The sequence below is a fragment of the Somniosus microcephalus genome, chromosome 13 (genome assembly GCF_052327205.1).
Source record: "Somniosus microcephalus isolate GS21.2 chromosome 13, FLI_Smic_1.0, whole genome shotgun sequence".
NCBI classification, from domain to species: Eukaryota; Metazoa; Chordata; class Chondrichthyes; order Squaliformes; family Somniosidae; genus Somniosus; species Somniosus microcephalus.
Genome location: NC_140999.1, coordinates 67724917 through 67738052, shown reverse-complemented (window position 1 = coordinate 67738052; position 13136 = coordinate 67724917). Strand labels below are relative to the sequence as shown.

Here is a 13136-nt window from a genome sequence, read left to right as displayed (position 1 = left end):
GAGACCTGGGTGTTCTTGTGCACCAGTCGCTGAAGGTAAGCATGCAGGTGCAGCAGGCGGTTAAGGCGGCAAATGGAATGTTGGCCTTCGTAGCAAGAGGGTTCGAGTAAAGGAACAAGGATGTCTTGCTACAGTTGTACAGGGCCTTGGTGAGACCGCACCTTGAGTATGGTGTACAGTTTTGGTCGCCTTATCTGAGGAAGTACGTTCTTGCCATGGAAGGAGTGCAGCGAAGATTCACCAGGCTGATACCTGGGATGGCAGGAATGACGTATGAGAGATTGTGTCGATTGGGCTTATACTCACTGGAGTTTAGAAGATTGAGAGGGGATCTCATCGAGACGTATAAAATTCCGTCAGGCCTGGACAGACTAGATGCTGGAAGGATGTTCCCGATGGTCGGGGAGTCCAGAACCAGGGGTCATAGTCTAAGGATAAGGGGTAGGACATTTAGGACAGAAATGAGGAGGAATTTCTTCACCCAGAGAGTGGTGAACCTGTGGAATTCTCTGCCACAGAGGGCAGTGGAGACCAGTTCATTAAATATATTCAAGAACGAGTTGGATATATTTCTTAAGGCTAAAGGGATCAAGGGATATGGGGAGAAGGCAGGCACAGGGTACTGAATTTGAATGATCAGCCATGATCTCATTGAATGGCGGAGCAGGCTCGAAGGGCCGAATGGCCTACTCCTGCTCCTATCTTCTATGTTTCTCGGTCCACCTCAGAGGTAGGCAACTATCAACACAAGGACCTCCCTCCGCTTCACATTACCATAAGGCCTTCCTCCATATAGCATATCTGACCATCAATAACTCATATAGCGCCTTTAACACAGTAAATGACCCACGGTGCTATACAGAGCGGGGGGAAAACATTAAAAGAATAAGTGAGTTGATGTAGAGCCATGGTGGGCAAGTCAGGAGGGGTAATTGAAAGCTTGGTCAATAAGGCTGGTTTTGAAGGTTTTTAAAGATGGAGATGTGGAGAGGCGGACTAGTTTAGGGGGGTAATTCCGGAGAGTGAAGCTGAGGTGGCTGAAGACTCTCCCATCAATGGTGGGGCGAAGGGAGGGGGAAGCACAAAAGGTTAGAGCCAGTGGACCGTAGGAGGGGATGCAAGTGGAGGAGGTTGCAGGCATAAAGGAAGTGTTTGAAGACAAGGAAAATAATTAAAATTAAAAATTTGGAAGCAGAGAGGCAGTGTAGGTCAGTGAGGATGAGAAGTTGATAGCTCCAACCTCTTCCACCTTCCAACCAGTGGAGGATGTGTATCGAATAAAAATTTAATAAAAGTTGGATTACGTTACAGATACAGTAGACCTGAATATGCTTCTGCTGCCGTAGGTGAGTGGGCCGGGGTGGGGGGAAGAAAGCAGGGGATGGCATAATAAACTTTTATTGAGTATAAATTTCTTTCTTAATAAGTAGTTGTGCAGTGTTACAGCCGAGAGAAAATTTACTCCATCAGGTGTTAATTGCAGTGAACTGTTGGTTTGGGCTGGGTAAATTACTGCCACGTGTGGCCACAGAAGTTCAATCTGTGTTGTGAATTGCAAGCACTACGTCCACTGGTCCCAAAGAGACACTCAGCAATTGGGACAGAGAACGAGAGTCAGAGCCACAAATTTTTATACATATTTTCTTCACTTGTGGAATGGGAGCAAACTGATCACGTGGCTGGCTGTGTCCAAGTGCTTTGCCCTGAGGTGATCGTGAAGTTTAAATCCCACGCTGATTCTTTGCCAGTGGACGCTATTTGCGAAGGAGAGAAGTTGGTGGACAGAGAACCTGTGTAGGGTCAGCAAGGTACGCAGGTGCAGCGTCTGCCCACCAGTGGTTGTGGTAAAGAGGAATGGAGCTTGAAACGCAGCCCAGTAGGCACCAGATCCTGCCAGCACAAGGCTACCTAAACTGGGAATGTAACTCCACTCCAAGATCTGTAGGTATTGGAGCAGTAAAAGGTTTTTCTCTCTTAAGAGCAGGGGTTGCCCACACTGGCATAGTCATTGCTCCGGGAAAGGTGAAAATGTCCCAGAAAATGCCTTTTGTTTTGATCACCACAAAAAACGCAACAATATAAAAATGGAATAAATAAAGGCACTGATCAGTTGACTCTCGTACGTTACGCTGTAGTTTGTGGGAGCTTGCTGTTCGCTAATTGGCTGCCATATTTCCTACATTACAACAGTGAATACATTTCAAAAGTACTTCATTGGCTTTAAAGCACTTTGGGATGTCCTGAGGTAGTGAAAGCTGCTACATAAACGCAAGTTCTTTCTTTTACACTTAACAGAAGGCAGCTGGTTGGAAGCGAGTCTTCAAGAAAAGGAACCATAGGGAGCGAAACTCAATGGCCCATTCTTGGAAGAAATGGGTGCAGCAATAAATAGGGTGTGCTGCTCCAGAGTAGGCAGTAAAGCGCCCCTGGCCAAAGATCAGATGGACTGCTTCCAATAAAAACCCACAAGTGGCTAAAACCAGATTGGAAGCCTTCAAAATAGGATGGGGAAATAAACACCGAGCAAATGGGTCCAATCGGGGCTGTTTTCAGCTTTCAATTTTAGAACTTTTAGATTCTTCAAATACTTTTGGTCAGATGGTTTGCTGGTGCTCGGAATAAAAACATGAGGAATCTGAGAAGCCTTCGTGCACTATTAACTTGAAGTCGTCAGAACTTTGAACACTTTTCAGCACTTCAATGACAAAGGCCATGGGAGGGGCAAAAAAAAAGGGGAATATTCCGAGACAAAGAGGGATTGAAATTCCTTGTTAATATTTTTACAGGGGGAGGTGGTGGTGGAAGCATCGCAATCCGACCAGGTCATCTGACGAAGATGCACACTTGTATCTGGGTAACCTTTCTATCATTAAATTGTGTCTGCAACTCCCGCTTCCAGTAGAGACTGGGCTAATCCGGCACTGGAATTTCCAGAACAAACACAAAGCAATGATAAATTTGAAATAAAAAACAGAAAAAGTTGGAAATACGCAGCAGGTCCACATCTACAAAGAGGAGAGACAGTTTAACACTGGGAGAAGAATGTTCTTTTAGCCAAGCCCAAAGCACACTTACACTTCAACTATTCATCCAGCATATGGACTGGGGCAGTCGGAGTTGCAGAATTCACCCCAACTGCTGTCGATGAATCTCACCAGCTGGCAGGTGGGTAGGGCAGTTAGGGTTTCAAAGCCTCCTATTGGGAACAACGCCCTTGTCTGATCGTGCAGCCAACCCTCCCCTGCTCACGATGCAGCTGAGAATCGATGACTTACGCACGTCTGAGGTTAAGTGAATCAGGTCCAACAGGTAGGCCGGTTACCTGAGCATAGGCCTCTCAGTGTGTGCCCAAGCAGGTACTGGATTCTAACTTATAGTTAATATAAATGATGATTAGAAGAGAGTCAAAGGTTAAACATAGACAGCAAAGGCAGTCTGACTCTACCAAAGAAGGCAGTAGAGGCCAATTCATTAAATATATTCAAGAAGGAGTTAGATATATTTCTTAAGGCTAAAGGGATCAAGGGATATGGAGAGAAGGCAGAACAGGGTACTGAATTTGGATGATCAGCCATGATCTCATTGAATGGCGGAGCAGGCTCGAAGGGCCGAATGGCCTACTCCTATCTTCTATGTTTCTATGACTGCCACCTTTTTTGAAACAAGCCTTTTATAGGTAAAAGTCTGTGATCATAGCTTGGGCCAGGCTTAGGATTTCTAACTTTGGTTGCATGAATTCCTGGAGGTTATCATGTGACCACCTGCCTTCAACTGCTCCGCCCCCACACTCCCACCATTGGTCACCCAACACAACAATCGTCACAGTGTACCACCTTCCCAAGCCAATTGGATGATTCTTGACCGTCAGTCAAAACAACTGTTTTTCCCCCATCTTCAATCTTTAACTAATAAACAAAAGTATTCAAAGGAACTGAGTGTTTTTTTTATTTTTTATTTTTTAAATACTCCAATTTTTTTTCCTGGGTTGCTGGCAGCATTGGCTTGGAGATTAATCTTTAATTCCTGGAGACTCCAGGGTGACCCCAGCCAGGCTGGGCACTGCACCATTTGTGCAGTGTGTTGTTCTGTGCCAGATGCAGACACCATGGTGTGCTGTGCCCAGTCAAAAGGCAGACACTAATCAATGGAAAGAAACAGTAAGGCGCTGTTTCACACTCTCCTAGAAAGAACCTTCTCTTCACCCTCCAAACAAAATGGAGAAGCAGTGTGATTGACAGCAGCGTGCGCCCAGACAGGGCGGAGCTTCGGTGGTTGCCACATGGAGGATCCACTTAACCACAAGAACTCCTCGTACTCTAACAGCATGTACTAGATAATTGCCTCGGGGGAAAGAGAACTGTAATCCCATCTTGGACTTCAAAGAATCAGCACTTGTCTGTGGCGGTTTACCTAGGCTATATTTCAAAACCATCAAAAAAAAAAAAAAAAAATCACATTTTGTACAACATCCCTTTCAACAGTGTCCAGCACCATCCCAAAGGCCACATATAGCAACCCTAAACATTCGGCGTATAGCTCACAGTGCCACAAGTATAAAAGAGGAAAAAGAAGTTGGCTGCCTTTACTACATTGCTTCTCTGCCCTTTGATTAAGTATGTTGTTAGTGGCTATGATCAGTAAAAGATTGATATACAGATGTTTCTTTTTTAAAAGTGGATTTAGGCTGCTCATTTTAAAATGATAAAATATTACAGCAATGTTTTAAACATTTCAATGGAGGACTCGCAGTTAAACGGCAGATGGGAAGTTGAGCAGTGCCGTGTGTGTAGGTCAGCTGGCAAGGGCGAAGTACAGGGACGCTGGGTGACACGCAGTCCTGCTTGGCTCATGGAAGGCCTTTCTGTGTTCGGACCTGATGAGGCTGCACAAACTCCTTCACTGCATCTTTAGAGCCTTTAAAATGACACTGGATTCTGTTTAAAGTGGCGAGGCTGCGTGTCTGATGGGCAAGCACGTGTGGCTGAGGTTTAGGGCGAGTGTGGGTGTGGGGTTATTTAGGGGTGTGCAAGTAGAGGGTCTGGGTATTGGGGAAGGTGACTTACAAAAGAACGAAAATTAAATGAAAAGTTCAGCCAAGGAGTGAAGCAGAGGCAGGTGTGGGTTCCTTAAATGTCACGTCTGAGGGCTTCTGGAGACCCAGGCTCCTCGAAATCAGCAAGCACCAAATGGAGCTGCAGCTTTCTGCAGCTAATAACTGCCATTTAATTCTTAGGAGCAGATGGTAATCCACTCCCTTCAGAATTCAAACCATTTTTTAAAGCAACGCTATTATGAAAAGCTTTCCCCTCTCAGGCTGGCTGGGGAGCTCCATGGCAGCTGAATGTCAGAGAATGTTTATTCGGCAGCAATGCAATGGATAGAAATTTGAAATTGGGGAGAAAACTTGTGTAATGTGATTGGTGAACAACAAAAATAGAAAAGAACTAATTAGATAGGAGAAAAACAGACAGAACCAACGAGGAAAAGAACTGATCGACCTAACACAGATGACAAAGATATACAAAAACATACACAAACATGCACCACTATTCTCCAACCAGTCCAATATGCAGTGTGGCCCGGGGGGGCACTCAAATCCACTTGGACTTTCTTGCCATCTCAACGGAGACATCCAGGCTTCCCACTCCCTCACTGCCCAGCAGCACAGCGGAGATCGAGATGTGCGTGCGCAGATTTAAAAAAATTCTACTTTTAGCGCAAGACCTCTCAATTTGGCAGAAATGTGTCACCATAAAACACACACCACAGCTGAGACAGCAGTTAGCTGTTTTTGTCACGATACAGAGAAACTGGGAGGGACAGTGGCCCAGGTGACAGAGAAAAGGGTAGGGAAGGGCTGAGAGTTCTGGAATGAACCTGTCACATCTATTTGCCCCCAGTGAGCCCCTGCTTTGGGTCTCAGGAAACACCAAAGCCTTATCGAGGCCATTCGGGAGTATACATGTTTATATATAATGTATATTCTGCATTCAGCAGCAACAACTTGTATTTATATAGCACTTTTAATGTAGCAAAGCATCCCGAAACGCTTCGCAGGACTGTTATCAAACAAAAGCCACATAAGGAGATACTGGGGCAGATGACCAAGTTTGTTCAAAGAGGTAGGATTTAAGGAACGTCTTAAAGGAGAAAAGAAAGGTAGAGGCGGAGAGGTTTAGGGAGGGAATTCCAGAGCTTAGGGCCGAGGCAGTTGAAGGCACGGCTGCCAATGGTGGAGCGATGAAAATCGAGGATGTGCAAGAGGCCAGAATTGGAGGAGCGCAGAGATCTCGGGGGGCTTGTGGGGCTGGTGGAGATTACATAGATAGGGAGGGGCGAGGTCATGGAGGAATTTGAAAACAAGGATGAGAATTTTAAAATCGAGGCGTTGCCAGACATACATGTATGAATCTAAATCACTTTTGCAATACTAAATAGGGTTAAAGAGAATGGTGAACTGCTGAGCATCACTACAGACACAATCCCCGGTAAAGCATACAGGCATCAGAGACATACCGAATCCAGAGATCAGATTGCTGATATACCCTAGGTATTTTTCAGTATATCCTCTAACTGCTATAGGCTTTTGTTCAGTGTTTGGTGCCGTTTTGACCACTAACAACAGCTGGTAATCCACCCACTTCAGAATTCATTCAATTTTTTTTAAAGCAACGTTATTATGAAAAGCTTTCCTCTCTAAGGCTGGGTGGGGATCACCATGGCAGCTGAATGTTGGAGAATGTTTATTTGGCAGCAATGCAATGGATAGAAAATTGAAATTGGGGAGAAAACTTGTGTAGTGTGATTGGTGAACAACAAAAGTAGAAAATAACTAATTAGATAGGAGAAAAACAGAGACAGAACCAACGAGGAAGATTGAAGGAAGGAGGAAATGTGGGCACTGGTCATCAGCCTGTTCTGTGTTAGCACGTCGATTCTGCCATATTAGGGAAGTGCTTCATCAGATCAGATGTACTCTCTCTAAAAAAAAAAGTCACTGGGATAGGCCACTGTTACCATGACTACATCAGCATCTTCTCCCCTTGGATTCACCGAAACTACATTAAGGACTTCTGAAAATTGGACAAGAGAGTCTGAATCAGCTCCCAAGTTTCAAACTCCTAGCTGTAGCGTTACCCCAACCATACAGTCCCCTGAATACACCTCCTGGTTAACAGCCTAAATTAAATGGTTCTGTAGTTGTTTAACATCCATTATTTGGCAGACTCCCTTTCCCTTCCTCACTAATTTTTCTCCCCCTTCTTCAGAGCCTAACTTGATCTGCGGTACTGCCCCACAGGTGGTAGCAATCTTCTGATATCTCAGCCAACTGGCTGCACAATACAGCACTTTGGAATGGGAACCCTGGCTGGGATTATTCCTTCCTTAGTCCAAGGGTGTTGACGTGAATTGTAGCATGCCCCCTGACACTTGGCAGAAATGAGCTAACTCAACACAGGCCAGGGATCGAATGTTGGGCCTTCCTGGTCTCGATGGCTCTGTACCACCTGGGCCAGCGCATCTATTCAGTAAGTCAGACAGCAGCTGTATTCTGCAGGATTTATCATCAGGTCTTTAGTTTATCCACCCAACACAAAATAAATTGTGATGGGAAAGAAGTAGACTACATCCAGATTGGAGTGTAGCATCCCAATGGACCACTTACTTCCTACTCAATTTACTGTATAGAGCTCTCAACCAAATGTGAAATACCCCCAAACTACAAGGTGTTGGTCGGGCCTATCTGGATGCTGCGTAGTTTTGGTCATGTAATGACAGGAAGGGTATTGTGGAGCTTGAGGGTGCAGCAGTAAGCAACCAGAATTATTTCGGATATCAGGAGTTTAAGTTATGAGGAAAGTCGAAAGAATTTTAGATTGGCTCTTTATCAAAAACAGGGCTTAATTGTAAATTAGTTGAAATTTACACGATTATGAAAGGAGATTGATGAAGTTGATCCAAGTATTTATTCATGACGACGAGGGGTTCAAATAGCAGACAGGCATTAGTTAAAGCCGAGAATAAAAAAAGGAAGGCTTGTGGAATAGGTTACCAGGAACGGGTGCTGAAACCATTTCTGGAGAGAACGGATTGGTGAGAAGGCAGGATGATCTATCAAAATGGAATGGACATGCTGGGCCTAATGACCTCGTCCTGTTCCTAGAAATTCTTATGTTCTTAAATTATCCAGTTTTTTTTAATGCTCAGAACACTAAACACAGGGAACTCGGGGCCAAGTCTCACTTACAGAGAGCAGCCTATTTCAGAAGTCTGATCAGTTCTGTGTAAAATATATGTTTCTGTTGTTAAGCGTGTTCGGTCATCTTTGCAAATTGGAGAGTAGAAAGGTTTCCAGAAAGAGAGCGGAGAAGACCTAGGCAAACTGCTCGTGTGTTTATCAGTGTTCAAACTGCACTGCCAAGGAGGGACAGTCATTTTCAAACACTCCTGGTGGTCCAGGCAAGGAATGTCGTCGGTGCTGCCTGTGCAGGAGAGCAGGGTCAGACTTCAGTGGGAGCCATCTGAACTCCTCAATGGCCAGGGGACACGTTTAAATCCCAGTCCCGAGACTTATTCAGATCTCACTTGCTCTGGGGCAAATTTACGCCGATTGAGTGGATTGCAGAGGGTGGGGGGGGGGGGGGGGGGGGGCAAAGAGACCCCATCCTGCAGATGGGCATTTCCTGCTGGGCAGGAAAGGAAAGACCCCGAGGTGCTTAAGGCCCTTCCAGCTGACCAGAAGGAAAATGGTGAGGAGGATAATGGAGGGCAGAATAAAGTCACAATTTTCTCCCCTCCTCTTCTGAATGCAGGGTACACTCATGGGCTCCAATCACTCTCCAGCAATGTTCCCTTTCATTTTTCTTTGTGCGCGGTCCCTTTAACTGGCTGCACGGCCTATTCAAATTTTCGTGCATGTGCAGTTTCTTCCATATAAAAGCGGCGAGCAGCCTGTGCGGGACCTCCAGACCGCTGTGCAGCTGCCTGGCTTTGCAGGAATGCTACTCTCCGGTACCGCCTCTTCTAAAGGCCAGGTACACTTTCATGGGCTCCAGTCAACACTCAAGTGACCATCATTCACACAAAAGCCTGAACGGTTAGGGTCACCAGGGTATGCAAACACAGGAGCATCATAAGCTAAGCTTGCTTCTGTCCTCACCCAACAAATACACATGCATTCATGCAAAGGGCACTGGTTAGCAGTGGGCACACCATAACTGATGTCCTCTTCCGAGCATGGGCCAATTACAGTGCACCTACCACCATCCTAGCTGGTATTAGCCACATCAAAACAGACCAGGGTTCAAACCATAGGTATTCCCATCTGTGTGGGTTACTCATTCACTGGATTAACTTGTTGAGCTTTTGGGAGGACATGAGGAAAGTGATCCATTCAGTGCATGGCAAAAAAGTCAGTGGGGGGATGAGAATTTTTTTTTTTTTTTTTTATACTTAGTGAGTCATGATCTGGAATGCACTGCCTGAAAGGGTGGTAAAGCAGATTCTAGTAACTTTCAAAAGAAAATTGGATATATAATTATAAATGAGAAATTTGCAGAGCTATAGGGAAAGAGCAGGGGAGTGGGACTAATTGGTAGCTCTTTCAAAGAGCCAGCACAGGCCCCCTTCTGTGCTGTATGATTCTATGACAAAAAAGGCCACCAACCTTTATAATGTATTATGAAACCAAAGTGACTGCATCATTTTATTGCAGGTTCTATTTCTTTGCAGTCACAAGGGATGGGGGGAGCAAATTCAGGTTTGAATCTACATGCAATACTGGCACTTGTACCCTGCACACTGGGGCCGGGGGTATGCAAGGCACTTGTACCCTGCACACTGGGGCCGGGGGTATGCAAGGCACTTGTACCCTGCACACTGGGGCCGGGGGTATGCAAGGCACTTGTACCCTGCACACTGGGGCCGGGGGTATGCAAATGGTCACATAATCAGTCCATTTGACCCGATTGAGATCTTTGAGATTGTGAAAGGGTTTGATAAGGTAGACGGAGAGAAGATGTTTCCACTTGTGGAGAGACCAAAACTAGGGGCCATAAATATAAGATCGTCACTAATAAATCCAATAGGGAATTCAGGGAAAACTTTTAAGCCAGAGTGGTTAGAATGTGGAACTTCCTACCACGAGCAGTAGTTGAGGCAAATAGCATCGATGCATTTAAGGGGAAGTTACATAAACATGCGGAGGAGAAAGGAATAGAAGGTTATGCTGATAGGGTCAGATGAAGAGGGGTGGGAGGAGGCTCATGTGGAGCATAAACACCGGCATGGATAAGTTGGGCTGAATGGCACACATCATGTAGCTCTATGCAGTTCTATGTAATGATGCCCATAGGAGGAACAAACACTCAGCCTCCATGGAGGTGAAGTGCCACTGCTCCTCCAATGGGTTCAAAAAAATTAACCACCCCCTCACTTGCTGAATTAAAATCAATGTGGAAATGAACTAGGTGGCACAATGGGTTATGGGGACTTCAGGTAGAATATTGGATTCACAAGTAACATTTACCCTCAGTGGAATAGTGTCAAAAAATTGAAGCTATAGGATCTTTTTGCAGAACAACATATTCCGTTCCGCACTCTCCACAGGTCTGTGGAAGGGACAGGATTGATGGGTTTTAAATTATACTTTTTCATTCCTTCTTTTAAAGTTGTTAAATTGAAATAATTGAGCTCAGCATTAAATATAGTATTCAGCCTGCCACCAACAGAGACAGAGACCTCGTGCAGCGGTCACACGGTTATACAGGTTTTATTGACCTTGCCAATGAGGACTAGTCAACTGCTGAGAGCCGATGTTAAAGTGGTGTGACGTACAATAAGTACTTACCCTTCCGTTCAGGGAGAGGGGAACTTCAAATGGGCATTGGTGATTTGGAACCGAATATTACTTTTAGTGCAAACCATGTTGAGTTTGGAGGATGTGGTTTTTAAATGCTGGGCTCTTGAACTGAATATAGAACTTCAGGGGATAGAATACAGCATCAGTGACCCAAGCTTCTCAGTAAATAGAAGTAGAACATCTTTCCCTGCACAGGAAGCACTCCTGTCTGCTGTTTGCCTCTGTACTTCCGGCAGACATGTTTCAGCTTACCTACAGCAGTATCTATAGCTGCTATCTGCTAATGAACAGGATCATTGTTTCACAGGCATTTGATTGGAGGTAATAAATAGCTCTCCTGCACTGTAAGCTCTTTGTTACTAATATATTTAGCTTTACGCTGAAGTAGCAAGAACAAGGAGGGGAGAGAGAGAACATAACAGCATAAGAATTAGGAGGAGTAGGCCATACAGCCCCTAGAGCCTGCAATAAGATCATGGCTAATCTTAGACCTCAACTCCACTTTCCTCCTGTATCTTCACATCCCTTGATTCCCCTAAAGTCCAAACAAGGAGAGAGGGGGAGGGCGGGCGAGGAGGGGGGGGGGAGGGGAGAGAGAGAGAGAGAGAGAGAGAGAGAGAGAACGAGGAGGGGAGAGAGAGAGAGAGAGAGAGAGAACACAAGAGAGAGAGAAAATGAAAGACGGGTTAGAGATCAAGAGAGCTAGAGAGACAGTAAGAGAGCGATAAACTTGCATTTATCTATTCCATTATCTCAGCCTCAGGAATTACCAAAGTGATTCACATTCAGTGAGTGACATCCGAGTGCAGTCACTGTTACATAAGCAAACATCAAACTAAGTCAGTTTTAATGATGTCTGTATAACTGTTCATTTACAGCAAGTGTCCTCATTGCTAAATTCTTCCACAGACAATTTTGCTGCAACATGCACTCCACTTAATCTATTTATTCTCTTCAGGAAAGTTTCCACAAAGTTCCTCAGTGCTGCCCCAATGTCACTGTCAGACCTCTTTGTTCATATTGCTACTAACAACTCAATACCAATCATCTTGTGTTTCTATTCATAATGGACCTTCAGCGGCCAAGCACTGTTAAAATTGCCTGGTCACAAATTTAAATACAAGCCATTTCTCAGCATCACTACAATATGTTACACAAGTGACGTTTAACTGCTGCTTTCATAAACCCTTCAAAGGATTAGCTAGAGCTCGTCGAGGTGTTTACTTGTATTGCCAGCTTATGTTGTCACTGTGGTTTGTTGAGGTACACTCACAATCTAAATGAGCGCTCCAGATTCAACAGGGTGCAGGAGTGTGGGCTTGAGATCAGAGCAGATCATTAGTAAGAGTCTTGAAAAATGTTATCCCTGGCAACCACAAACACTGGCAGTGCAAGGCCAAGGTTGGCTGGCACTCACACTTGAAAATGTTAACTCCTGCCGACAGCAAGTCTATAGAATCTGCTGTAACTGCTCATGGGGGTTCCCAATAGAGACCGTATCTTGCTGCCAGCCATAGATCATAAGTGGGTTCAAGGAACCATTTACCTGCTAAACTTGGGTTGTGAAAATTTGAAGTAATAGTTTCATTTTTATTCTCGTTGTCTTAGATTATTTCATATTCAAATATAGTTGTGCTAGTTTAATTTGAGAATTTCAATGCGTGGCACGACAAATCTGCTTGTTGATAAAGCAGACTGAGTTGCAGTGTCGCTGGCTGCTAAAATAACAATGCAGGGATGAGAAAAGATCATTCTGTTTACATTTTGTGCCAGCCAGCCTTGGCCTTGCACTGCCAGTGTTCAATTGAGCTTTTATTGTTACCTGGGGCAAAATTACTGGAAAGTGGGAGTGGTCCAGGACAAGGCAAGACCTCAACTCAAAGTGAGGATACAGCTCAGATTCACAGCAGTGAGAGCCAACCAACACAGAGCAATCAGCCTCATGGCTCTTCTCTGCCCCGTGCTTGAATGTCTCCCTTGTGTTTGTGACCAGAACTGGACACAGTTCTCAAGGAGCGGGCTGACCACAGCACTGCACCCTTTGATCATGACTTCCTCGGACTTGTATTCTGCTGTTCTCGCTTCCTAGTTCAACGTTCTGGTGGCTTTGCTGATTGCTGCTCTGAGACACAAGGGCTGGAGGCAGAGCAGAGAAGATTCATGAAGCTGATCTCTTGCGTCAGGGGTCTGAGTTAGGAGGAAAGGCTGGAGAATCTTGGGCTTTTCAGAAGGGAAATGGTGATGTTTCTGGGGCATATAAGATATGCTATACAGG

The 13136-nt window shown here is 45.0% G+C and overlaps 1 protein-coding gene across 2 annotated transcripts in view; it reads right to left on the bottom strand.

Moving 5' to 3' along the window:
* The window catches only part of LOC147108400 (AP-1 complex subunit mu-1), a 105253-nt gene that overhangs the window by 24485 nt on the left and 67632 nt on the right, over window positions 1-13136 (bottom strand). The window contains exon 10 of one of the 2 annotated variants that reach the window (XM_086004988.1): window positions 3662-4415. The exons of the other annotated variant lie outside the window; for it this stretch is intronic. Within the exon in view, the coding sequence (XP_085861114.1) occupies window positions 4411-4415 (5 nt within the window). The 3' untranslated portion in view covers window positions 3662-4410. Of the gene's footprint in view, window positions 1-3661; window positions 4416-13136 lie in introns of those variants that run through there. 2 annotated transcript variants of the gene reach the window in all.